Source organism: Eleutherodactylus coqui, chromosome 9, assembly GCF_035609145.1.
Source record: "Eleutherodactylus coqui strain aEleCoq1 chromosome 9, aEleCoq1.hap1, whole genome shotgun sequence".
Lineage (NCBI taxonomy): Eukaryota > Metazoa > Chordata > Amphibia > Anura > Eleutherodactylidae > Eleutherodactylus > Eleutherodactylus coqui.
The window spans coordinates 39,019,411-39,037,103 of NC_089845.1; the positions used below are offsets into that span (position 1 = coordinate 39,019,411).

General features: G+C 44.8%; 2 protein-coding genes across 3 annotated transcripts in view; both read left to right on the top strand.

The window, feature by feature from the left end:
- The window catches only part of LOC136579008 (serpin B13-like), a 35,365-nt gene extending 31,445 nt beyond the window's left edge, over positions 1-3,920 (top strand). For both annotated transcript variants that reach the window (XM_066579251.1, XM_066579252.1), the window contains exon 8: positions 3,062-3,920. In XM_066579251.1, coding sequence (XP_066435348.1) covers positions 3,062-3,454 — 393 coding nt within the window. In that variant the 3' untranslated portion in view covers positions 3,455-3,920. The remainder of the gene's footprint in view (positions 1-3,061) is intronic.
- LOC136579009 (ovalbumin-related protein Y-like) overlaps positions 1-17,693 on the top strand; it is a 131,104-nt gene that overhangs the window by 35,557 nt on the left and 77,854 nt on the right. The gene's annotated exons all lie outside the window — the stretch shown is intronic.

The window sequence follows — 17,693 nt, forward strand, 5'->3', positions numbered from 1 at the left end:
ATTCCCTTCCCCTCCTTTTTTTTTCCAGCTCCCATAGGACTCTATGGACACTCTAGTGCTTTGCGCACCAAAGATAGGTCAAGAACTATATTTTTGGGCAACAGGGAATTATAGTTGGTGATATCCTATTTTTTTAGGTGCAATTTTTTTTGTGCAGCTAATATTACTTTATCTGAATGTTTCCATAGAAAACCATTGATTCTAATGGCCACATTTTTTTTTGGCGCATGCAAGTTAGCTGCGTAAATTCCATTGTGTGAATGAGCCCTTAGACTGCACGATTTTCATTGAGAATTGTTCAGTTCTTGCTCACGTGTCATTCAGTGTTTCACATTCCTATTTGATATACTGATCATTGTTTAAACTGCCTATCAAGTGAACGAGCCGGGGCTGATTTCTATGCCGGCTGTAACTGAATGCCGAACAAGATAAGCACGATTCTCATTCATCATTCAGTCTTCGGCTGTGTTTAAATTCAACAATTCATTCTGACTGATAATCGTTCATTCTAAACGCACCTTAGGAGAAGTCTCGGAGGGGCCTAGAAGGACCATTGCCTCTCTCTTCCTCCCTCCCTGAAGTTCTTATTGGTGGCAGTGGACAGTAAAAGAGGAATATTCATCTTGGTCTTTGTGCAGTGGTTTTTATTTGGTGTTAGTATGGTAACAGCAGGTGTGATAGTTGATTTACAAACAATGTCATAAATTTAGCAAAGGACAGATTCTACCAGGTGAAGAGAATACCCAAGCACGGACCTTCTCCAAAGAACAGCTGTAGGGCTACCAAAAATTAGACCAATCAAGACATTAGGTATGGCGCTGTTCTTAAAAGCATAGTCATAACTTTTGCAAAGGGCAAGCTCTAGCAGGTGGACAAAACAGCCAAGCATGAGCCTCCTTCTCCAAGGAAAAGTAGTTGAGCTAATTTTTTGCCAAAATTTATGCCAAGGGAGCAGCAGGTGTGGTGCCTGTTTTAAAAGCAATGCCATGAACTTTGCATAAGGCAAATTCTACCAAGTGTATAGGACATCCAAGCACAGACCTCCTCCAAGGAAAAGCTGAAGAACTACAGCTGTTTCTTGTGCATTAGTAATTGTTTTTGTCTTGGGGTGATGAGTTGAAAGAGGAAGAAACATGGTGAAAACAAGGAGCGAGAGCAGAATCAGCACTGCTAGCAACAACGCCTTGAGGGCAGAGTGTGCTACTTGTCGAAACATGAGAGCTATAGCACTGTATTTCCGTTTTGACATATTTTTAATTTTGGGGGCAAACTAGAAGGAAGAAACATGACAGAATGAGTAGAAGTAGAGTAGCAGCAGCAAAAGTACCTTGAGAGTATATAGTGCTCGTCATCGAAACATGAGAGCTATCACTGTGTTTCCATATTGACATTTTCATTTGGTGGGGAAATAAGAGGATAAAACAAGGCAGAATCAGGAGAAGGACTGCAGCATCAGCAAGTGAACCAACACCACCACCAACAACAACAGCATCTTGAGGGCAGTGCGTTCTCCTCATCAAAACATAAAAGCTGTAGCTCCGTATTTCCATATTGATATATTTTTAATTTGGGGTTGAAGTAGAAGGATGAGGAGCGCAACGGTACTGGTGTATTATGTTGCCACCGGAAGCTAGGAGTTTGACAGGAGGACCGCCCCTGTCACACCCCTAGCTCCTGATTGGCCAAATGCTTTAAGGTGCTAGCAGCGTCTGGATGTATTTTTGCCTGCCGTGCCCGGTTAGGGTGAGGGTTAGTTTTCCTGTTAGGCTTAGCTTATTAGCGGTAAATGCTGCCATGTTACAGCTGTAATGGTACTATTGGGTCTCACATACTCAAAGAACATGCTGGTGGTGATGCGGGGCCCAGGTCCAAACCCTGGGGCCAATAGGACTGTAGTTAGGCCCCTGACATTAGATACTGATTTATCAGAATCTTCCCACAATTTCATGTAAATGAAGCTGTTCTCTGATACCGTCGGGGAAAGTATGTCAAGACAGGATGGGTTTAACGCCTTCATTACTTTAATCCATTAATTTATTTTTCTGGAAGAGCAAAGACATTAACAGTGTTATGACTGAGGGTCATTGATGCGCTTCCGGGACACATTCTGCATTTCTGGTATCCCTACTTTCAAAAAAACCATAACTTTTTTATTTTTCCGGTGACATATCTGCATGATGGCTTGTTGTTTTCAAGCTGAGTTGTATCTTTCAATGATATCATTCACTTTACCATATAATGTATTGGAAATGTAAAAAGTTTGTAAGTGCGGTAAAACTGTAAAAACCCACAATTGCACCCCGTAACGGGTTTTCTTTTTCCATTGATAGGGCTGTGTGAGGGCTCATTTTCGCAGGGTGACTAGTAGTTTCTATTGTTACCCTTTTGGGGTAACATAGAACTCTTAGATCGCTTTTTTTATTTATTTTTTTCTTGGAGACGGAGTAACCAAAGAAGTACACTACCGCTGTTCTGTTTTTTTTTCTCACAGCTAACCATGTGAGATTAATAATAATATTGTAATACATTGGACCTTTCCACATGCAGTGATACCAATTATTAGATTTTTTTATTTTTTTTCTCAACTGAGAAATTGTTTGTTTTTTCACTTTTTTTTACTATTTTTATAATTTAAAAAAACTTTATTTTCCTTTTTTATTAGTCTCTACAGAGGACTTGAACCTGCGATTATTTGTTTATACAGTATCGCATTACACCGTGTTTTAACAGGCTTTTATTAAAGATGCACTACAGGAACATCTTAATAGGCAGAAATACATGGCATAATGGCATGACAGAAATACATGACTAAGTAACTTCATTGCCCATTTCAATGAATGGGGGAATGGCTGCGTGGTTTTCAATACGCAAAGAGTACAATAAAACATGCACTGACGCAGGCAAATACACAACGGCCATAGTGCAAATACACACTGCAAATGCGCACATAGGTCTGCTTTCGCCCGTGTGACGCCGGCCTTAAATGTACTTACCTTCATATTCAAGGCCTTTCATTATTAAGATTGCAAAACTAATTTTTTACAACTATTTTTTGCTTTAGGTTGAAGACCAAATGACACCTGAAGCTTTAATGAGCTGGACAAGCACAAAAAATATGGCATCAGAGAAAGTAGAATTACAAATTCCACGCTTCAAGATGGAGAAAAGCTACAATTTAGATCAAAGCTTAAAGAACATGGGGATGGTGGATGCTTTTAGCCAACAGAAGGCAAATCTATCTGGTATATCCGATGTAACCCCATATTTGTTCAACTTCTATCTTAAAGCCTTTATGGAGATTTCTGAAGCAGGAACCGAAGCTGCAACTATAGCCCACGAGCCAAAGTCTGCAATGCAGCCTAGAGAAATTGTAGCTGATCACCCATTTATATTCATAATCAAAGATATTCGTACATGTGTGACTCGTTTACAGTCCGCTGTTTATTCTCCGTAAATATACATAAATTGACAATGTGAAAGAATGATAGACGTAGCTTTAAATCAGTGCCTGCATTTAAAGGGGTTGTAGAGTATTAGAAAAACATGGCTGCCTTCTTCCCAGCCACACACCTGGCCATAGGTTATGTCTAGCATTGCAGCTTAGCTTAGTTGGAACACCAAGTACGCCCTATGACCAGTTGTTGGGGTGTCCTTGGAAGAAAGCCACCATGTTTTTCTAAGCTTGCCCTTAATTTAATATGTGTAAAATGTTAATGTTACTGTCATTTTATTCTAAGGCCAGACATAAACATCTCTAAAGCTAAGCTTCTTATACCATCTACTCCTATAAAACGAACTTCTATACATGTACATGAATATTACGTTTTCAAAATAGAACACTCCCCTTCCTCATTCTTTCTTTTCTCTTGTTTATTAATTGTTATATTGGAAAATCTTAATAAAGCAGTTTTAAAAAGTCACTTCTACACTCTTTATTAGTTTCACATACATCTTACTAGTGGGAACGCACAAGGGTGAACAGGTTTATTTCAAAAAGGGCAAAAACTCAGGGGCGTATGTGCAACTACGCCGCTGCTACAGAGCGTAATTCCGCACTCTTGCATGCGGAGTTGAAAAAAAAAGCGGGAAAATATGTCCTGTCCAATCTTTAGAGTACATATAAAAACTATGTGCAAGAAGAATAGGGTAAGTCCTATCTTTGCTAGCAGATAGCAATATGGCGTGAGAAAAGCTAGTGAAAGCAGAACCATTAAAATCAATACTTTTGTTCCGTCCCGTTATGTGACTGTGATTTACATGACCATATAACGGGATAAAGACACGGGCATTTGAAGAAGCCATGAAGGTAAAAAATCTATTTTTATTTGACTACAATGATGACTTTCAATTAAATTGTCCAAGAAGCCTGTTGTTTACCCACAACATGAATGTGATAAGGGGAATGTGGTAAGGGGAATGTGGTAAAGGGGAATGTGGTAAAGGGGAATGTATTTGCGCAGGGAATAGAGCCCATTTATATAAATAGGTTCTTTCTAATCAATGTTTTTTGCACACACATTTCCTGTGAGCACAAAAAAGTAGTAGCTGCTCTATGTTCCTGCATATTTGCACACCAAGAGCCCCAAAGGGAGGTGTGCAAGTACTTGTGTGAAAAATGCAAGAGGACATGGAACACTAGATGTTATTAAAACTAGATATTAATCCCAAGGTGGCAAGGTAGTTCACAGAAAAGCCTGCAGCGGGTGTGAAAGCAGGCCTTCTGCGTGCTAATCAGCAGGGACAGCTGTATGGGTATGTCTCAGAGTTAAAACCACCAGAGTTCCTGCTGAAAGCCAGAGAGAGAGGCTGCAGAGGCAGCTACAGGAGCTGAAGTCTTGAGGTCCGGCACAGGTCTGTCAGGGAAGGATGACCCTTAGACACTCCGGATGGGAGAGATTGACGGGGACCCTGCCTGTTGTCAACCCAGAAATGTATGTTATATGCCATGTGCTGGTGCTGTAACCCATGGGTCTATGCAATAAAGCTGGCAGAATCCAGAGTTTGAAATAATCCAGTTGTCCGGAGTCTATCTGAGAGTGGCGCAATACATCCTATAGAAAAAGATAACAGTCCCAGTGAGCAAGTAACCCCAGGTGACGACATTACTTACAGCTACTAACCGAAGGCCCAGCGGTATAGTTAAAGTCTCATGGGCCTTGGTGCAAAAGTTCAGCATGCGCCCCCCCCCCCCCCCCACACACACACATAAGTACAACTCTTCTTCAGGCCTTCGGCTGCAGCTTGTCTGTGACTGTCAGCTGTATCACTGTGTTTCTTAAAGGGGTTGTCCCCTAGAGTCCTAAAAGATTGGAGTCACAAGTCTTAATAAATGTTTTGCCCTCCCACCCATAAAATAACAAAAATATATATGACACACGTCGGCGACAGCATAAGGCAATTTCTGGAACTAGACTAGCTTAGATATAATAGCTTAGCTCTATGTGCAGCTGTAATGTAGTCACCAAATCATAGTTAGATACAAGGTCTTCACAGTGATAGTGACTACAGTGCAGTTACCTCCAGTGATCACAGCTGCTGTCTTCTCCTATTAGTAACATCCATTTTCATTATGCTTATCTGGGCCCAAAATTACATGAGAACTTTCTCCAGCCACAACTTGTCTCTACACACTCTCCCTGTCCTGCTGCTACCATTGCCCCTCTCAGTGCCCCTGTTTGTGCCCCACAAAATAAGTGTCCCCACACATTAATAATTTCTCTATTGTGTCCACCACACAATAATAATGCCTCTTTAGTGCCCCACAGTTATAGTGCCGTTCTTTGTGCCCGCGATAGTGAAAATCCTTCTTTGTGCCCAATATATGGTAATAATGCCCCCTTAGTGCCCCACAGTTATGCTGTCCCATTTGTGTCCCCTATAAGGTAACAATGTCGCCTTTGTACTCCCTTCAAGCTGATAGAGCCAACATGCCTTTTATTACCCACGAGGTAATATTGCCCTATATGTGCCTCCATTGTGCCTTTCACAAGGTAATAGTGCTTTCTTTGAGTACTCCAAAAAGTAATAATGCCCCCTTTGTGTCCTCATAAGGTAATAGTGCTGAGGTGCCCTCTTTGTGCTCCCACAAACTAATGGCATCCCTTTGTGATATTGCTCTCTATGTACATGAGCCTATTTTTATTCATGTAGCATGAAGAATGTGTCCAAAGTGTAATGTACATAAGCGATTTACCTGTCTCCAGCTCTCTCATATACAGCTTCATGACTGCCCTGTCAATTTTCTAATAGTGACTTGTTTCCCTCCTTGCATTCTTGTTAGTGCATCCATGATGCTTTATTTACTATTAAAACGTAACACCAGGTGGTGACACAGATTCCGTGATCTTTCCACAATGATGATTATGGAAGGGTCGTGGGTCAAACAGCTTCCATTGACTTCAATGGAAGCCATCCATGCAGAATCCGCACCGATTCGCATGCTGCGATTTCTCCTCTGCAAGTGCAAAATTGCAATCGATTTCCGCTCATATAGAGGAAGTCGCATTTTGCATGCTATGGTAGGTATTTGCTGCAGAATCTAGAGGCATACGCTGACTTCGGATTCTGCCATGCAAATCCGTCCATGTGCAACCAGCCTTAGACAGCTTTTATAACAGTGTGGAGCCGTGATCCACTCTGTATTACACACACAGCTCTGCTACATCCAGCACACAGAGTCCTTCAGAGGCTGATCAACCCTGGGTCATGTGATCGCTGACTCCTCCCACACAGGTGACAACTCTGTGTCCACTCTTAACCCTTCACAATCTGTGTGAGATAAGACACTCTGGCTCTGAGTTGACTGAGAGCAGTGGCTTACTTCCTTTCTCCAGGATGGTCTTTAGGGACGATGATGGAGGTTATCTTCTGTCTCCATCGGCATCCTCGCCTCCCCTCCTGCAAAAGCTACACACTGTCGGCTGCGGATTTGGTGACCAGACAACAATTCAATCAGTGTACAACCTGTATTATGGCTGGGGCCGGTGGGCCCCCTCCTTGCAGGGGCCGGGTTGGAATCATCCCGAAAAACACTGGAAGCTTCCATTAAGGCCTGAGGTCCACGGGCATAATTGAATTGCGGCTCATTCGCAGTTAAATATGCTTCATAGACAATCATTGGGCATCCGTAGATAATTAAATACCTGCGGATGTCATTTTATCCCGGCGTGTGGATCGCACGCGCGAGGAAAACAATGCAGCATGCTCCATTTTCTCCTGATTCCCACACTGGCGCCTTCCATTTAAGTCAAGGGAAGCCGTCCGATCCGCATCACAGCACACCGACAGGCGCCCTGATCCGGCTGGGATGGAGAAGACCGGAACCGCAGCCGAATACGTAAGAAAATGTACATAAAATGTCCATGGCTGCGGGCACAGGTGGACTCCGCTGCGGGATTCCACATTTGGAATCCGTCCGTACCCGTGGACATGAGGCCTAACTGCTATGGGGAGGGAGTTTACCTGCGTCCGGTGCTCGGGAAAGAAGACAGCTGGCTCTATTAAAGCATTAGAAGTCATTACAAGGATTTCTGCCATCTGGATTTCTGCGCTGCAGCGTATTTTTTACACGATACACCCGTGTGAATGACGAGAAAACGCTAATTAATCTCAGGACTCAATCGCAGACAATCTTCCATGATGCGATATTTGGCTGTGATGCGGCTAGTGTAAAGACTAGAGATGAGCGGGCGTACTTGTCCGAGCTTGATACTCGTTTGAGTTTTAGGGTGTTCAAGATGCTCGTTACTGGAGACGAGCACCAGGCGGTGCTCGACTCCATTACATTTCCTTCCCTGAGAAATTTGCGCGCTTTTCTGGCCAATAAAACACAGGGAAGGCATTACAACTTGTAGTGAGTGGCTGGGGAGATCAGGTGACACCTGAGTATTTAAATCTGCCGCGCCCGCGGCTCGCCACAGATGCACGCTGAGAGAGATCAGGGACAGTGCTGTCTTGCTGTACCTGCTATAGGGAAAGTGTGAGGTGTTATATTCGTCTTCAAGAACCCCAACGGTCCTTCTTAGGGCCACATCTGACCGTGTGCAGTACTGTTGAGGCTGCTTTTAGCAGTGTTGCACAATTTTTTTTTTTTGTATATTGGGCATGCAGACCATAGCGTCTTCAGTCTGCAGTCATTTTACTGAGTATAGGGGCACTACTGGTGAGGCAGGGACAGTGGTACAGGGAAAGAGGTATACTGGCTATATAGGCAGTGGGCTTTTTCCCAAAAAGTTGAAAAATATACTATATTTGGCCTGGCAGTGACCGTCTTCAGTTTACGCCGTGTCTGCTGGGGGAAGTAGTCGCTGATTAATACCCAGCCTTGCGCATAATTGTTTCCTGGCTCTGCTGTGCTTTCCGCAAGCGAAGTCAGCCTCCAACAGGGAAATCCAAATACAGTGTATATCAGAGGCAGTGGGCTTTTTCCCAAAAAGTTGAAAAATATACTATATTTGGCCTGGCAGTGACCGTCTTCAGTTTACGCCATGTCTGCCGGGGGGAGTAGTCGCTGATTAATACCCAGCCTTGCGCATAATTGTTTCCTGGCTCTGCTGTGCGTTCCGTAAGCGAAGTCAGCCTCCAACCACAGGCCAATAAGCGGCACATTTAATTACAGCGTTCTGTTTCTGCTAATCTCGTAATACAACATGCTGAGGGGTAGGGGTAGGCCTAGAGGACGTGGACGGGGGCGAGGACCCGGGGGCCCAAGTCAGGGTGTGGGCACAGGCCGAGCTCCTGGTCCAGGTGTATCGCAGCCGACTGCTGCAGGATTAGGAGAGAGGCAAGTTTCAGGGGTCCCCAGATTCATCTCACAATTAATGGGTCCACGCGGTAGACCTTTATTAGAAACTGAGCACTGTGAGCAGGTCCTGTCATGGATGGCAGAAAGTGCATCCAGCAATCTATCGACCACCCAGTCTTCTACGCCGTCCACAGCTGCAACTCTGAATCCTCTGGCTGCTGCTCCTCCTTCCTCCCAGCCTCCTCACTCCATGAAAATGACACATTCTGAGGAGCAGGCAGACTCCCAGGAACTGTTCTCGGGCCCCTGCCCAGATTGAGCAGCAATGGTTCCTCTCCCACCGGAGGAGTTTGTTGTTACCGATGCCCAACCTTTGGAAAGTTCCCGGGGTCCAGGGGATGAGGCTGGGGACTTCCGGTAACTGTCTCAAGAGCTTTCAGTGGGTGAGGAGGACGATGACGATGAGACACAGTTGTCTATCAGTGAGGTAGTAGTAAGGGCAGTAAGTCCGAGTCCCTAATGCTACCGCTGAAATGTTACTAATTCTGGGCTCTGCCTATACCGCTGCTAATGCTATGTCACTGGGGTGTGGAAACGGAGGCTTCCCAAAGACATGATGGTGGCGAGGCCATTTCCCACCAACGCGGTTACTGTTAAGGTGCATATAACCACGGACATGTAGTGCCTCAAAAACATCCCCCTCCTCCTCCAACAATGAAAACATTCTTGGCAAATACCTTTGCATTGGTCCGTCTGGTGGCAGTCCAAGAATTTCACCTTTAACGACACAACAAGAGAGCCTCCCCACCATCCCCCCGCCACGGCCCACTTAATCCTGGCCACATTCCGAAAACCAACTAAATAAAACCGCGCTACTAGGTCCGCAGTCGCCACCACATTCCCACCAACGTGGTTACTGTCAAGGTACATATTACCAGTCTGACTGGGGCATGCACTGTGGGCCGAAGCCCACCTATATTGTATCTGACGTTAGCTCTGCTGTCCAGGGCACTGCAATGGGATTTGTTTATGTACCGCCGATGGGTTCCAGGGAGCCACCCATGCTGTGGGTCCACAGGGACTTCACATTAGGGATTTGTACCTGCCTGTGTCTATGTATTAAAAACCCCGGTCAGACTGGGGCATGCAGTGTGGGCCGAAGCCCACCTGCATTTAATCTGACGTTACCTCAGCTGTGCTGGGCAATGCAATGGGATTTATTTATGTAACGCCGGTGGCTTCCTGGGACCCACCCATGCTGTCAGTCTACACGGAGTTGTACCTGCCCTTGTCTACTTATAAAGAACCCCAGTCTGACTGGGGCATGCAGTGTGGGCCGAAGCCCACCTGTATTTAATCTGACGTTAGCTCTACTATCCGGGGCACTGCATTGGGACAAACTACAGGAGCAATACAGCGCTAATGAGACGTGCACAGCTACGCTAGCATTGGAGTCCGCTGTAGGCCCGCGATTGCTGAGGGTTTGTGCAGAGGCCTATGTCCTGGGTGCAGTGAAAGTTCGCTTCCAGCCTAGGATTGCTGAATCTGTGGGCCGAGGCCTATGCCGTGGGCGCGGTGCAAGTCTGCCATGTTTGGCCGCTCAGATCAATTTTTTGTTCATGTCTTGGGTTTCCTAGGACCCACCTATGCTGTTGGTGCAAACTTAGTTCCCATTGCGGTGTTTGACCTGTCTGGCACAAAGGCACTGACTGACTTGGGTAGGGGGCAGAGTGCTGACGGCTTTCCCCTTGCAGGGTGGATTGAGCTATGCGACACCTTGACAGAATGAATACTGTGTGGCACATGGATTCCCCATTGCTATGCCCACGTTTGCAGCTCCTGACGTAGGTGGCACAGGATTGGATGTCTCATTGCTTCTGTACAGCATTGTGGGCTATCGCCCCGCCCCTTTTAAAGAGGGTCACTGCCTGGCCCTGCCAACCCTCTGCAGTGTGTGCCTCCAGTTCCTCCTCATGGCAGATGCACTTATAAATAGACATGAGGGTGGTGTGGCTGTGAGGCCAGCGTGTGGCATGAGGGCAGCTGAAGGTTGCGCAGGGACACTTTGGTGTGCGCTGTGGACACTGGGTCGTGCGGGGGGGTTGGGCAGCATGTAACCCAGGAGAAGTGGCAGCGGAGTGTCATGTAGGCAGTGACTGTGCTTTGTTGGAGGTAGTGTGGTGCTTAGCTAAGGTATGCATTGCTAATGAGGGCTTTTCAGAAGTAAAAATTGTTGGGGGGGGGGGCCCACTCTTGCCGCTATTGTGGCTTAATAGTGGGACCTGTGAACTTGAGATGCAGACCAACATGTAGCCCCTCGCCTGCCCTATCCGTTTCTGTGTCGTTCCCATCACTTTCTTGAATTTCCCAGATTTTCACAAATGAAAACCTTAGCGAGCATCGGCGAAATACAAAAATGCTCGAGTCGCCCCTTGACTTCAATGGGGTTCGTTACTCGAAACGAACCCTCGAGCATCGTGGAAAGTTCAACTCAAGTAACGAGCACCCGAGCATTTTGGTGCTCGCTCATCTCTAGTAAAGACTCATCACCCGTGTGAATGAGGCCTATGAGTCACAGACGCCCCATATAACACTCCCAGCGTGTTATACAGAGCTTAATGGCTCTAACGGTGCATTCAGATGTAACGATTATCATTCAAAAAATCATTAAAATGAGCAAAAGTGAACGATAATCGTCTGCTTTAAACGTGAGCCACTAACCAAAATATAAATGAGAATCGCTCACTCCGTTCGCATTCACATTCAAAATGTGAATTTTGGCTTGCGGAGTTTGCTGTGGATTTTTGTGCTGAAAAATCCACAAGCGGTTTTTTCCGCAGCGCTTTTTTACTTTTGTCGCGTATTTGGTGCGGTTTTGGCTGCGTCCATAGAGGTCTATGGACAAAAAAGCGCTGCGGAAACGACCTAAGAATGAACATGCTGCATCTTTTAGGCTGGGGTCACACAGGGCGGATTTGCCGCGGTTTTGACGCGGATTGCCGTTGCATATCCGCACTGCGGCAAAACCGCTGCGTTTGCAGTGCAATGCAGCACAAATGAGATTTGCCAAAAAGCTGTTCTCACAGGACGGATTTTTTCTGCACAGCCGCAGTGCGGAAATGCAACTGCGGCGCGGTTTTAAAAGATGCAGCATGTTCATTCTTTGGTCATTTCCGCAGCGCTTTTTTGTCCATAGACCTCTATGGACGCAGCCAAAACCGCACCAAATGCGCGACAAATACGCGACAAAAGTAAAAAAGCACTGTGGAAAAAACCGCTTGCAGATTTTTCCGCACGAAAATCCGCAGCAAAATCCGCAAGCCCTAATTAACCTTTGAAGCGGTTTTGCCGCAGAAGCAGTTCTTCTGCGTCAAAACCGCAACGGAAAAACCGCAGCAAAACCGCAACAAATCCGCCCTGTGTGACCCTAGCCTTAAAACCGCGCCGCAGTTGCATTTACGCACTGCAGCTGTGCGGAAAAAATCCGTCCTGTGAGAACAGCTTTTTGGCAAAACTCATTTGTACTGCATTGCACTGCAAACGCAGCGGTTTTGCCGCAGTGCGGATATGCAACGGCAATCCGCGGCAAAACCGCAGCAAATCCGCCCTGTGTGAACCCAGCCTTATGGTTGCCTTCAAAGGGAAGATTGTAAGTGTAAGACTGTATAGTAATAGTGACCCCCATAGTGGCCCCAGTAGTAATAGTGACCCTGATAGTGATCTCAATAATAATAGAGACCCCAGTGGTGATAGGGTCCTTCATGGTGGATCCAATGTTTGATAAGGTTGCCAGCTTCTACACGAGATTATCTCTTTTAAATCTTTATTTCATATAATGAGACACGCCTTCATTGTGGCCCCAATAGTAGGTGACCCCCATAGTGACCCCAGTAATAATAGTGACTCCCATAGTGACCCCCATAGTGGCTGCAGTAGTAATAGTGATCCCAATAGTGACCCCAGTAGTAATAGTATCCCTTATATTGGTGGCACCCTTGGTAATAGTGTCCCTTTACTAGTTCCAGAAGTAATAGTGTCTGCTATATTGGCCTCAGTAGTAGTAAGTGACCCCTATAGTAGTCTCTGTAGTAATAGTGATCCCCCTATTGGCCTTTGACCTGCCAGCATCCCTACAGGCATTCCTGTCACGTAGCCTGCAGCTTTTTTCTGGCGGCAGTCGCTTCTGAGTCTGTAACCGCTGTCCTCTCCCCTCTGCGTCTTTGCTGCGTATAGGATGAGGGGGACAGCGGTGACAGACTGGCGCTGCCGGACCGAATCTCAAGCTGGGGGAGCAAGATGCCTGTTAGCCTGCTGCATGGCCGGCGGGCCACATAAGATGAGGTCGTGGGTTGGATTCGGCCCGCAGGCTTTGTGTTTGACGTATGTTGTAGAGGAACAGAGACAGGAAGCTGTAAAGTAGCCGTTCTCTGAAGTTGCACTTACCCCCCGCAATCATTTGCATTTGTGAGGGTTAACCCTTTGCAATCCAATTTTGAATTCAGGGTTTCCTAGGGGGGTGTTTCTCTTTCTGCCATTATACAATCGCACCATCTGCTGGCTAGAGCCAGTACTGCAGTATGGGGCATGATGGAGAGGCCCCTGACAACAGAGCGGCCAGTAATATACAGTAAGAATACCCTGCCGGACGTCTTCCGACATCGGAGCTGTACAGCCTTCAATCAGAATGTCTTTGGATGTCAGACAGTGGATTGGAAAGGGTTAATATTTTGATGATAAGATAGGGATGTTCACAAGTCAGAAATCTGTCAGAATTTTTGCTAAAGGTTTCTTATTTTAACCCCTGGATTTGCCCCTGATTTCGGATTTAATGCAGACTTATCAACAAATAAGTGATAACTCCCTTTCCTTTACAATCCGCAGCCGTCATCTTGGCTTGCTTGTCTCTATGCAGATGCCATACACTTTCCGCCTATCAGTCTCTCTCTGCTGTCCAAACGGCACGCATGCACACCTGCAGTCTAAAATGGTCATTGTGCATGCTGTAATTCTGTTCCTCGCCAATCCTGGAGTCCTTCTGCTTATATCAGGCACCTTCCCCATAAGGAAAGTACCTAAGCTTTTGCTCTGTTTGTCCGATTAAAGGTGTTATTCATTTATGCTGATTTTCTGGTTACGGTCTCTAGCTTTACCCTGACTATTCTGCATTTTCCACCCTTGGCCTTGGCTTGCATTGTTGACATTCTCCCATCTGCTGCATGTCTCGACTCCTGGCCTGATTACACTATGCTAAACCTACTCTACGTGCCCTGACGTCTCGAGCGGAAGTATAGATTGCCTGCCTCGACCCCGGAACCCTCTGATTACATGTCTTTTCACGCACTCAGATTCTGCACCTCGGTCTGCAGTTGTGTGAGCAACCACATAACTGGGACCAATTCCAGTGCAACAGCCTGGGGATCCCGCAGTAAAGCCAAAATCCCAACCGACTAGTGAAAGGGTTAAGACTGGGGTTTCTCAAGTGTTGCTTTTAGATTTGGCTCAAAGTCCAAGCAATGTGGTTGGAACAGCGGATCCACATCTACTGATTCTTCTGTGGTGCAAACTTTGTCAAAGTGGATTTAAGGATCTGTGGCAAAAAATCTTTGTTGAATGAACTATGTTATGGTTTCCCAATGAAAATGTGGATTCTGCACTGAAATCCACATTAATTTATGCTGTACCTTAACCCATTAACAACCACCCATGCATTTCTTGATGGCAGTTGTTAATGAGCTTTATTCTGATACAATCGCCTTTGCACAGCGGCTGCTTCAGAAGCCTGGCACAGGTCTCCCATCCCAGGGGCAGTGAATGCTCAGCTGTTGGATAATAGCCTGGCACCTGCTCAAACAACGGCGACCGGAGAAACCTCTCATCCCTCCTGCTTAACCCTTTACATACGACAGAGGGAGGGGGCTCCCTCTTTCACGCATTAGACTGATGGGTTATTATGGCACCCAGAAGCTGAAATATGGCCTCCATGTCTGACAGTTATGGTGGCCTATGAGGCTCAACCTCTAGTTGAGCTTCATAGGCTTTATAATGCACTGCTATACTGAAGTATAGCAGTGTATTAGGAGAATGATAAAACATGATGATAATCAAGTCCTCAAGTAGGACAAAAATAAAAAGCTAAAGAAGTATTAAAAAAATATTAAAATAAAAATGTCAAAACCACATTTTCCTCCGTTTACTACCCTGTTTCCCTGAAAATAAGACATAGCATGATTTTCCAGAATTTTTGAGGATGCAAAAAGATTTTTTCACGCTTTTTGAGGATGCTTGAAATATTAGCCCTACTCCAAAATTAAGCCCTGCTAACAGTTAATTTAAAAAGTCAATTTAAATAGTGTCCAGGCAGCTATACATGTAAAAAAGGTAAACTTTTTGAACAAAAATTAATATAAGACACTGTCTTATTTTCAGGGAAACACGGTATGTAAAAAAAATCACATATGTGGTATCGCTACATTTGTAATTTCCTAGAGAAAAAGTTAGTACATTATTTAACCTGCATAATGCGCACCATGGAAAAATATACCAAAAACATGGTGAAAATAGCTAATTTTGCCTATCTTGTCTTGAAAAAACAGAATCAAAAGTGATCAAAGCATTGCATGGATCAACAAATGGTATCTTTAAAAAGTACAGCTCCTCCCCCCAAAAATCCTCACACAGCACTTTTGACAAAAAAATAATGTTAGGGGTCTTTAAATGCAGTGATAAAAAATAAATTTGTTTAAAGTGTGAAAAAGTTGCAAAAAAAACTATAGAAATTTGGTACTGACATAATCGTACCGGCCTGCAGAATTAATTTAACATATAATTTATACCGCGCGGTGAACGCTGTTGAAAATAAAAAATGTGCCAGAATTGCAAATTTTGTTACTCTTGCCTCTAGAGAAGAATGGAAAAAAAAGCTATCAAAAAATTTCAGATTTTCCGAAAATTTGGATAAATGAAATCTAGAGTTTATCCCACAAAAAATAAGCCCTCATAGAGCTCCGTCGATGGAAAAATAAAAATGCTCTTGGAATGCGGCGACACAAAAGCACATCTTTAGAAAAAAACACTGCATTTTTTTGTGGGGGGGGGGGGGGGCAAAAATAGCAAAACATAAATAAACTGTATAAACCTGATATCGCTGAAATCATGCCAGCTACAAAAATGTTATCACATTATTTATTTTGCACATTGAATGCGATAAAAATGAAATCCAAAAAATAAAATGGCAGAATTTTTCCCCCCTGTCCCCCTAAACAAAAATAAATAAAAAAGTTATACAATACATTATACGAATCCAAAAATGAGGGCATTAAAAAATACTACTTGTTCTGCAAAAAGAAAACAAGCCATCATACGGCTATATAGATGGAAAAATTAAAGGGTTATAGCTCTAGGAACGCGACCATAAAAAAACGGAAGAATGAGTTGGTCATTAAGGAGCAAACAGGCTTCGTCACTATTTGTGTATTTTCTTAATGTCCAAGTGTAGGTTTAAAGACGGCAACTAGAGATGAGTGAGCATACTCGCTAAGGACAATTACTCGATCGAGCATTGTCCTTAGCGAGTACCTGCCCACTCGGAAGAAAAGGTTCGGCTGCCGGCGCGGGCGAGAGGTGAGTTGTGGAGGTGAGCAGGGAGGAGCTGGGGGGAGAGAGGGAGAGAGAGATCTCCCCTCCTTTCCTCCCTGCTCTCCCCCGCCGCTTCCTGCCCGCCGCCGGCAGCCGAACCTTTTCTTCCGAGCCAGCAGGTGCTCGCTAAGGGCAATGCTCGATCGAGTAATTGCCCTTAGCGAGTATACTCGCTCATCTCTAACGGCAACCCCACAACACAAAGACTGTCTGCTCTGGGCAATTACCTACTAAGTACCTACCTTTGCGTCACTATCTGCCTAACTATGACTGCTCATAGTACAGAGCATAGTGCCAGGCTGCTTACCTCTATTACACTTCTGCAAGCACAGGGTTGTGCTGTAGTTTGTACCACTCTCCTCAGTGGGGGATAGAAGGCATACCTCATGCACCAAGTAAACCAGTTGTGCCATTCACCTGTATGATAAACCCTACTGTTTCTTCTATTGAAGGACAGCACTCAAGGACCTGCAATAAGGTGATGGTTTTATTTCTGCTCGGCCTCAAAAAGTAGAGTAGTACAAGGTAACAGCAATGTAAATCCTTTGTTAAACCGGAATTACATAGAAATATGCAAAGTATAATCAAGGAATAGCCATCTTAATGATCATACACAATAGATATGTTGGTACAATAAACTTTGGCTAACTAGCCATATAGACACTTGCTAATAGTCAGCTAATCTATAAAGGATCTATGAAGTGCAGTACAAGACATACCCCCCTTCGAAACTGGGAATATTCTCAACTGAAATGATACACAAATATGCATCAGCACGGAATACAATACATATTATATTACAATACAATACAATATTATAATAACATATTATATTACAATACATATTACAATACAATATTATAGTATGCAGCAGGGGGGGGGGGCCTGGGCTGGGAGAGACTGTAGATCAGTTCAATAGAGGTGGGCGTGTCGTGGGCGGGGCTAGGACGTGAGCTGAGGGAAATCCTGCCTTTTCATGTCTCTTACTACCATCGAGAGCGTGCACACAGAAGAGGGAGAGCGCAGAGCATTGTGGGAAGGCAGCACAGAGGCGCCATCTTTGAAAGCTGCAGTGAAGATCAGAATCTAAGGTAAGAAACTGACATTGCAGCTGATCTGCCAGCCGGTTTGAGCCCCTGTATGCTGTCTGTTACTATCCTTACTGAAAGGAAAGCAGCAGCATTATAAAAAATTTTACCCTGTGTGGCCGAACAACCCCTTTAAGTCAACTGGTATATATAAAAGAATTATGATATCAGATATTGAATAAGAGACTTGGGGCTCCATAAACAGGTCGATCATCACTGACAATGGT